General features: G+C 44.7%; 2 protein-coding genes across 2 annotated transcripts; both read left to right on the forward strand.

Moving 5' to 3' along the window:
- Positions 1-1,938: 1,938 nt before the first annotated feature.
- Positions 1,939-6,609, forward strand: LOC100835794 (polyadenylate-binding protein RBP47). Its single transcript, XM_003579815.3, has 6 exons — positions 1,939-2,416; positions 3,289-3,742; positions 4,340-4,395; positions 4,477-4,607; positions 4,703-4,799; positions 6,178-6,609. The coding sequence occupies exons 1-6, from the start codon at positions 2,030-2,032 to the stop codon at positions 6,337-6,339; spliced, it is 1,287 nt and encodes a 428-aa protein (XP_003579863.1). The 5' UTR covers positions 1,939-2,029; the 3' UTR covers positions 6,340-6,609.
- A 1,819-nt stretch (positions 6,610-8,428) lies between these two features.
- Positions 8,429-9,638, forward strand: LOC100838869. Its single transcript, XM_003581245.4, has 2 exons — positions 8,429-8,789; positions 8,894-9,638. Exons 1-2 carry the CDS (start codon positions 8,575-8,577, stop codon positions 9,369-9,371), a joined length of 693 nt encoding a protein of 230 aa, XP_003581293.2. The 5' UTR covers positions 8,429-8,574; the 3' UTR covers positions 9,372-9,638.
- Positions 9,639-10,152: the final 514 nt, after the last annotated feature.

Genomic DNA, 10,152 nt, shown 5'->3' on the forward strand with positions numbered 1-10,152 from the left:
ATCACAATCAGCTTTATGAAGCTGGCGAATCGTGCGCTTTATAGTTTTGAGCTTCTTAATCACACATACAGTGACAAGGTAGCAGTCTTGCAACCTGCTTTGGAATGGGTGAGTCTCCGGCTACATTTTGGGATCGGTGACTCGAGTGTTTATTCTTAACCTATAATGTTGGTCTGATCTCTGCATAAGTTTGGTCCCATGCAGTTTCATCACTTATGACTTGGGAAAATATCAAGATGAGAAGAACATACCCTTCAATTTTGGATTTGACTTTTGATGTAACTTTTCGTTTTGTTTGTTTCACTTTGTTGGCACATCTCCACGAAAAAAACTCGGTTTTTGCTAAACATGTAGCATCTCTTTGATGAAGGGATGCTGGCATCCACCAATGTGATGATATATAAATTCAGAAATTCTGCGTATAATGAGCTACGATAGTCATGCATGCTAATGAAAATCAATGAGGCGAAATCGAAGATACTGCAAAGTTCGAATTGCCCGAGAGGTAACAATGCATTAAACAGATGATATAATTGGAGGGGTACATTTGTCAAATATATATTTGAAAATAAAGGAAAGATGAATACAATACATGTCATTAATACATCTACTGTTCAACACGTGTCATCTCCTAGGTGCTTGGGTGCTGACACCTAAGTCCGCCGCAGTATCCAACCCCACCACTCTTATTGTCACTATTAATAAATTTTTAGACAACACGAGCGAACCAATCCTCGTTATATGTGTTCGATATGAAGCTAGGACACGCGGATTTTTTAGTATCTTTTATCATATTCCTATTTTGTTGACTTCTAAATTATACTATTATTAACTATCCATATTCATTGTACCCCAAATGTTATTGGCTTAACAGAAAACTTTCATTTGTGGTTAATTAAAAATGGGATATGATCGAACGGTGCGTTTGTCATATATGCATTTCTAAAATTAAAGGAAAGAAAATTAATGTCACTACACTTAAAAATATATCCCGAGCGGTCCACCACTAATACCACTATAAATTATGAAAAGCCAGCTACGATACCCATGCACACTCTTAAGACAGCGAGAAAGATAATAAAGTGACAGAATTTAAATTGCATGAGAGGGAACAATGCGTTAAATAGATGATCTTATCGCCAGATCTGCATTTTTGAAAATAAATGAACAAGAAATACAATACATGGCATTACGAAAGTACATTTACCGTTGAACATGTGTCATCTCCTAGGTGCCGAGGCGCTCACATCCAAGTCCATCGTTGTATCTGCCCCACTAGTCCTACTATCACTGATGAATTTTCAAAACCACGCAAGCTATACGACACACCATTTTTTATTATTTAATCATATTTTTATTTTGTTGACTTCTATATTGATCTCAATCAGCGACACTTAATATGTTACGGAAGAAGTATTGTTTTTAACTAGCCATATTTAGCCCGCTCCAAATGTTATTGGCTTAATTGAAACCCGTTCCCATGGGCTCGATTTGATGTGAAGGCACGTTTTCTACGGAACCCAACCTCTTCGAAGGGATTGGTTTTCACCGACTTGGCACCTACTATAGGGTTATAGGGTTGGCTTGTCTCGCGCCGTTGTGCCCGGATTTGGCGTCGGCAAGGTTGTCTTGGATGATGAGACTGCCATTGTACCAATTCTAAAACTATAGTACGTGCCGTGATTGATTGATTTTGAGTAGTAGCAATTCTAAAACTATCTTGGCTATACCGTACTGTCGAATCGCACTCGAAAGCCACAAGCCCAAACTGGTGACCCTATGACACCAGGTCACCAGCTACCACGCGCTCGCATTACACCGGCCCTACGCGTCGCAACCCGTGTCCCCAAAAATCGGACGGCCGGGACAATAACGAGCTTCTAGATCTGACGGTCTGGATCCGTCTTTAGCCCGCTATATATCTCTGTCTCACCCCACCCACGCTCCCTCTCTTTGCGCCCTCCATACCTCGCGAGCCACCCCCCAAGGCGACCCTCTCCTCCTCGGCGGCGGCGGCGGCGCAGCGGTGATGCAGATGGCAGCGACCACAACCGACTCTCAGGTGGCCGTGCCGCCTCACCACCCGCACTCTCACCCCCATCCCCACCCCCACCCTCCTCCGCAACACGCGCACCCGCACCACCACATGCCGCAGCCCCGGTGGGTCGTCCTCCCCTACCCGCCTCCGCCGCCGACCATGGTGGCTGCACCTCCCCCGCCTCCGCCGCAGTTTGCCAAGCACTATGCACCGGGGCCGCCTCCACCCCCCGCCGCGGCCGGGCGACGCACGCCGACCCCACCCGCGGCCGGATCCGGCGGGAACGCTTGCGAGGAGAATAAGACGATCTGGGTCGGCGACCTCCAGTACTGGATGGACGAGAACTACCTCCACAGCTGCTTCGGTCCAAGCGGAGAGGTTCGCGTTCCCTCCCCGATCCGGACTTATCTGTACCAGATCTCACGAATACATTTAGATTTGTCTCATTTCTATGTTTTGATTGTCGTCAAATTGCCATAAAAGTATAAATTCGTGCCTAGTTGTTGCTTGATGCGAACAAATGTCCGTTATTTGTAGAATTAGCCGTGTAAAGTAGCTTAAGCCGCCAACTTTGAGGTCATTCAATGCAGTACGGATGGGTGCGCTTGCCCGTTTGGTCATTTATATCCCTCGACTCATTAATTAGTGCCGTAACTGCAAGATATTTCTTTTTTTTTTCTTTTCTCGTTTGTTGTTTGTAAATTGTAAATAAGGGATGATTTCTATTAGAAATATTGTTTGCTCTTCGAGCAGCCAAAGTTGCCGACTTTGTGGTGTGATTTGTGTATAGAACTTGTTTGGCGAGCAGTTTGGAGGAACTGGTCTTGGCGCGTGATAATTTAGTAATCATGTTGGATGTGGCAAGCTAGCTATTGCAATTTGGTGATTATGGAATAAGTAAAAAACAGTTGAGAGGGGCGAAAGGGAGCCATAATGACAGCCTTGGCCGATTATCTTTCTTTTGGAGGCAGTGTGCTCACTGATGTTGACAGGATGGGAAAAAGATGGCAACCTATAAGGTGCTTCGTCAGGAAGATGGTTAGCAGACAACGCAAGTTGCGCGCTCTCATTTTTTGTGCAATTTGCAAGGATCGAATGTTCTAGACCTACTAATAGCAACTGTAATAGGTTTATTAATATAAAGAATGGATGTTAACAACTCATCATTTCTTGTTCTCTTTTCATTTTGTTATTGTCTATCTGTTCTCTTGTCTAATTTTCTCACCTTTTGCTACTCCTCTATTTTGTAGGTGGTAACAATAAAAGTTATCCGCAATAGGCAAACTGGACAAACAGAGGGATATGGTTTTGTAGAATTCTATTCCCATGCATCAGCAGATAAAGCACTTCAGAATTTTACTGGTCATGCGATGCCTAACACTGATCGACCGTTTAAATTAAACTGGGCATCCTATAGCATGGGCGAAAAGCGATCTGAAGTTGTCTCGGACCACTCAATATTTGTTGGTGATTTAGCTGCTGATGTTACCGATGAAATGTTGATGGAGCTTTTTGCTAGCAAGTACCGCTCCGTGAAAGGAGCTAAAGTTATTATTGATGCAAACACAGGCCGTTCTAGGGGTTATGGCTTTGTTAGGTTTGGAGAGGATAGTGATAAATCTCGTGCAATGACAGAAATGAATGGTGTGTATTGCTCTACTAGGCCAATTCGTATAGGACCTGCAACACCTAGAAGAACCGCTGGTATGTCCCTATTTCGTGATTGTTCTGCAGCCTGAAATGTGCAGCCTCCTTTTTGTTAGCCCATAGACTGTCTGATATTTTTTCCATGCGAGTGCTTCCACTTTTAGTCTTATATGGCCACAGTGTAGCATTACTGTAATTATACGTTTCTGAAAATTCTACTCTGTTTCTGAAAAGTCTACTCTGTTCCACACCTTGTATGATTCTGATTTTCCTGTAGTGTTCCGTTCATCCAATTAGGTTTTAGGAACTCATCCAGAAGTTTCAATAAATGGTGCTTTCTTTTGTTATTTGTCATCTATCTATGCTCTTTGCACCTGAGTACCAGATATGTAAATTATTAGAAAATTAAAGAATTGTACCTGACATGCAAAACCTACTTCAAGGGAATCCCCATATGGAGGCCTGGAGCTGTGTTCCTACTATAGTAGTGGCGCTAGTTCTATTACAAGTACTACTTCAATTCTATAGGTCCTTATCTTTGAAAGCGGAGCATTCTATGTTCCCACTAGGCTACTATTTCTTTGTAGAAGGCAATATGGTATTGGTTCTCATGTGAAATTAGTTTAGGTTTAATCCCTTGACTATTAACTCCAGGTGATTCTGGCTCCTCAACACCTGGACATTCAGATGGTGATTCTACTAACAGAACGGTGTGTGGTACTGGTTTTCCCTGGTGTTTGTTGACCTTGTAGATTGATAGTTTCTAATCTGTCAGTATCGACCTGCTTTAGGTTTATGTTGGTGGGCTCGACCCTAATGTTAGTGAAGATGAGCTCAGGAAATCATTTGCCAAATATGGCGATGTTGCCTCTGTAAAAATTCCTCAAGGGAAGCAGTGTGGCTTTGTTCAATATGTCAACAGGTACGGACGGGACAGAACTGAAGCTCTTTTTGTTTTGACTAGTAATTTTTCTGTAACTTGCTGGAAGTGATAATTTATATGTGTTTTTTTTGTAGAACTGATGCGGAAGAAGCACTACAGGGATTGAATGGATCAGTCATTGGAAAGCAGGCAGTTCGCCTTTCATGGGGCCGCAGCCCATCACATAAACAGGTTAGTCATGTGCCACGTTGATATCTCAATTTTTAGTCATTCCTTGCTATAGTATCAGTTTGCATTGCACCAACCATCTTGTCAAAAATGTAATGAACACCATGTCTCAAATTCTCTAAATTTATGTTTGAAAATCTCAATAACAAGTTAGGACGATCATGAGTTTGGATGTATGAGAAATTAGCTTTCTCATGGACAATATAATCTAATCATGTGATATGATATTTCCCTTGAAATGGTAGTTAGTTGGTTGTGTCTTTCTAATTGATTTACGACTGATATTGCTCATGTGGTGCTTGATGCGTTCCTGCTTCAGTTGGATCTGCGCTTGTATCAGAGCATTATTTTCAACAAGATTTTTTTGTTCCGGTATTAATTTTGCTAATTGTTTCTGGTCTGCACCAAATAAATAAGCTTCAACATGCATGCTGTTTATCTGGTGTAAGCTTTATTTTGTTAAGTGCACTCCAGACTCCAAATGTAGCTTTGCTCCAACTGGAAGCAACCATGCGTCTTACCTCTCACTTAGCCTGTAAGTGTCGTGTCCATATACCTCGCCCGTCATGTGGCCATGCAAAGAAGACAATGCTATAATGGTCCACTAACAACCAGTAGCCCAAGTCTACCATTGTTTCTTTCTAAGCCTTCAAACCCGGAAGGGTTTAGCTTGGCCGACATGTCCTGGTCATAATTGGTTTATTTCCAGATAAACTAAGTCCACCACGAGTGTGGGGTTAATGTCCTATCACTATCAGATAGATGAACATCATGGTAATTATACGTAAGTAAAATTGTGGTCTCCGTGCCATTGGCTCTTGAAATCTGGACTTCCAGAGGTTTGCATCCAAACCGGACTTCCAGAGGTTTGCATCCAAACCTCGCACTAGGTTTCACTTACCAGCGTATGAATTGTCATCCTGTTGATTATCAACTGTGTTTATCTGACATGTTATATTCCATGTTGTGAACTCGTGATCCAAGCTCTTTTATCTTCCCAAATCTTAAAACTGGCTGCTTTGGACAGGACTATAAACTTGATTGGGTGTCCTGAACATAGAGAACTTTAAATGACCTGAACATAGAGAACTTTAAATGACTAGAATTTTAAAACTACCATTTCTGTTTTTTGAAAAAGTTTCTCATTTTACACACTCGTGGGTAACATCAGTAAACATTAATATTGTCCTTAGTTTCCCTATTTGTACTGGCCCTTGCATTTTAATCTATCCTATAAATTAGCAGCTAAGTAGCTAACGTGGTTTCCTTTGATACATCACTCATATTCTTATTAGTTCATAGATTTTTATTTCATAGTTATGTGTAATTGGAAATTAGTCTTTCCTTTCCTTCATGACGATCATTGCTGTTCTCTTTGCAGCCAAGGGGTGATTCTGGTAACCGAAGGAACAACATGTACTACGGGACCCCATTCTATGGCGGCTACGGCTACGCCTCCCCTGTCCCGCACCCCAACATGTACGCTGCTGCTGCTGCTTATGGAGCCTACCCTTTCTATGGCAATCAGCAGCTAGTGAGCTAGAGAGCTCCGTTCGCTCCTTTCCCTCCGATGGGAAACAAGGTTTTGATCTGATGAGAGAGGATAGCAGTATCAGAAGAGGTGTTATAGATCGTCCTAAAAGTGGGGTGAGACAGGTGAAAAATGAGATGGTGTCTGTACTCTGTAGTGTCTGTTGTGTATGTGTTGCAAGAACTAGAACTCTAGGCTTGTGGACACCGAGAGTCATGTGTGATTCTTTCAAGAAATTTTGACTTGGTAATAAGTTTAAAACCTATGTTGTTTGCGCTCCCATTTTACCTCCCTCGTGTTTTTCGTCGTCACCCCCCATCATGTAGAGAAGTTGGATTTTGCATGTTTGTCAGCGAGTTTCCGCATCATTTATACTATGTTAGGACTTATAGGGTTATGAGTTCCTGGATAGTCTACCTGAGGCTGGGACTCGCGTGGATATTGAATACCAGCTTTTCGTTCACCATCCAACGGGGCTCGGAAGATGTTTAGTATTTTTAGTATTTTTATTATCTTGTTGCATTTTTGAAGTAAACACAGCCCCAATTTCATGAAAAAAAATGAAGTTATGAATATCCAACTCCACCAAATCGATGGAGTTGAAGTTGCGCCAAACACACCCTTATAATTTCTAGCTTAAAATGTCTCAGAGACTCAGAGATCGTTACAAGCCAAGTTTGCAGCTTGACTTTTCTGCTCGAGTCAGATTGAGCTCGCTTGTTTTATAACAAGAACTGAGCCGAGCTTAATCTAGACCGCTCAATCTGTTTTATAACAAGAACTGAGCCGAGCTTAATCTAGATCTCTCAAACGCGACTAATTTGCACCCTAGTTGGCATGTTTGGAAGCGAGTAGAATTCGACAGCTCGTACGTGTACACACTCTTGCGAGGGGCACGTAGACTTGGACTAAACGTGACATCACGAGTTCGCCTCCCAAGGCGGATCAGATCAAGCAATTAGCCAGTTGACACCGCTGATCACTTTGATAAGATGACACCGACTAGGTAAGAGCCTGCTACCAGTAACAAAGATAACCATCTCCAAGACGTCCCTTAGTGCCCAAGGAAGACCTGGACAAGTAAACAAAGTCCGGGTCATGAGTCTTTGGCCGTGTGTGTGCCTTTTGTTGTCATGTCTTGTACGGCACATCATCAAACACGCGCATACAGAGAACAGGTAGTAGAATTTTTCCACACCAGTGATAGCTAGCATAGAGATTCTGCTTAAAGTACAAGAGGACAGAAGAAGAGAAATTTTCCTAGCCTTGTTAATTAGCTGCTGCTAGACCGCATGCCTATGCTTAAGAAAAGAAGGAGGTTGCAATTGTGGGATAGTTTCGTCCAAATCCAATTTTCTTTAGTCATTATAAGTGGAAGCACATAATTATCCTTCATTAAGTGGCTTCGGTACCAGACAGTTGTACCGAAACCTTGTACACTTTGCTTCTATTAATGGTAATCGAAGGAATGCTTCTTTCTCTTAACACGAACAAAAAAAAGGAAGCCGATCGAAGTCGGAGGGTGGGCGTTGTGCGTGCCAGCTTTGCAATGCGCACTCATCCCAGAATATTTCCACCAATGAACGAGCCCTCGACCTAGCTAGCGAGGAGAGGTTTTATATTCCGCCTGCGATTTTATTCGGGAACCAAATATCCTATCCTATCATCTCAGCGCCAGCGGATCCAACGGAACGCAAGTCAGGAATTTGGGGATCGACGGATGGATCCGTCGCTGCTAGCTTCCACGTACAATATATAAATAAAGCAGGTTATTTTTTTTTTGTGATACAACAACTGCCGGCGATCTAATCAGCAATTAATCGTCGATTCATCATGCGTATGCATCATTCTAAGTACTCCACCGGACTGCTACTAATTGTCGATGTAGATGGGCGTCTCTAACCAATGGTGGTGGCCGGAGCGACGACGCGCCATCGGGATCACACGGCAGGACGAGGACTACAGAGACAGAGGACGAGGTATGCGTGCATGGGTCCCCCCCTGGCTCTGGAATTAAAGTAACCACAGCCCTTAATTTCAGTCTTGTACATTCACATCTCTTTCCGGAGAGAGTCATTTGGGTCTATATAAATAGCCTGGCTCGCTTCCTTTTTCCTGCCCCCCTCCCGTACCTCGCGCAATAAGCTAGCTGCCCCGGTACACCTGCAAACCATAAACGCGCGCCACGGTCAGTCCCAGTCCCAGAGCCAGAGAAGATGTGAATGCGTTTAACGCGCTGCCCAACTGATGCACACTCTCCCGGCCGGCCTGAGTCTCGCTCCCTCCCTGCCATCTTCAGTGCTAGTACCAGCTAATTTTTCCATGGCGGCGGCGGCGGCGGAACCTCCTCCGCGCGGCGACATCGGCGCCGGCGCCGGCGTGACGTGCTGCATGTGCGGCGACCGCGGGCTGCCGCACGAGCTGTTCCGCTGCAAGCTCTGCCGCGTCCGGCTGCAGCACAGGTACGTAGTACTTCACTCCCGTTCTTGCATCGATCGACCGATATATAAGACGTTCTTGGAGTTGGGACCTGATCGATCTGGGCGTATATGTATGTGTGCTGCAGATACTGCAGCGAGCTATACCCGAGGGCGACGGCGTACAGGAGGTGCAACTGGTGCCTGAGGGAGCCGGCGGTCCAAGCCCAAGCCCAAGCCCAAGCCCACGCGGTGGCTAGCAAGCCGACGACGGAGAAACGGAAGGCGGCGGCGGAGGACGCCTCCACTTCCCAAGTGGAGGAGCGACAGCGGCACGAGGCGGCCGGATGCGCCGCCACGAGGTCGAGGAGGCCGGCCGGGGAGATCGGGCTGCCGGTCAAGAAGCAGAAGCCCTACGACGAGAGGTCGCTGGGCGCCGCGGAGGTCGGGCTGCCGGTCAAGAAGCAGAAGTCTATCGATGGCGAGAGGTCGCCGGGCGCGGCAGCGGCGGCGGCGAAGGGGAACAGCGGAAGCAAGAAGCCGATGCAGGCGGGGAAGTTGACCCGGCCGGGTGGGAGGGTCAAGGTGAGGAGGTACAAGCTCCTGGCAGAGGTGATTAGCTGCTAGCAGCTAGCAAGAGGTAACGCGGAATCTGAACTCAAGTAGTAAAGGGGGCAGTAGCTAAGCCTCCATCGACATTGGCGTCGACGATGTTTGTACATAGAGTTTCAGTCATTTTGGTCGTTTTATCACGCACTTGCGCAATGCTATTTTCTGACGGACGCAGCTGCTGGCCGCCGGCCGGCGAGATTGTTGTGCATATAATCCACCCGGGCCACACCCCACTGGCATTCTTCTTGAGGTAATAAAATCTTGCTAGTACAAACGACTGTAGGCCCTTCTGTCATATCTGTGATGCACCATGTTACTATACGATGTCGCGGACAAAATCCCAATACATGGCCGCTCCGACTTTTTTTTTTTGGCAACCGCTCCGACTTGAAGCCTACGAGTAATTGTATGCGTGCAATGCAGGAGCCGTATATATGTTGCCGTAAAATATACTCTTCTGATCATAAATTCTTGACTCAAATTTGTCCAAATATGATCTACTCTTAGAAAGCGTCTAGATACATATAATATCTCGACAACAATTTAGAATTGGAGGGAGTACCATACATTTACTTTAACAGATATAATTTGTTACACCTATATACTATATAAGTAGTGGAATATATTTCATGTCATGTGTATAATATCTAAACTAACATATGAGAGACAAAGATAGAAGAGATACTGCTAATTAGGAGGGAGAGTAGTCAGCCATCGGAGTTAAGAGGGGATGATTAGGGAGCAACGTACTGCACCTTGTAATTAAGTGGCAATTTTCAGTAACCAGCTTTTCTAA

The sequence above is a fragment of the Brachypodium distachyon genome, chromosome 5, assembly GCF_000005505.3.
Source record: "Brachypodium distachyon strain Bd21 chromosome 5, Brachypodium_distachyon_v3.0, whole genome shotgun sequence".
Lineage (NCBI taxonomy): Eukaryota > Viridiplantae > Streptophyta > Magnoliopsida > Poales > Poaceae > Brachypodium > Brachypodium distachyon.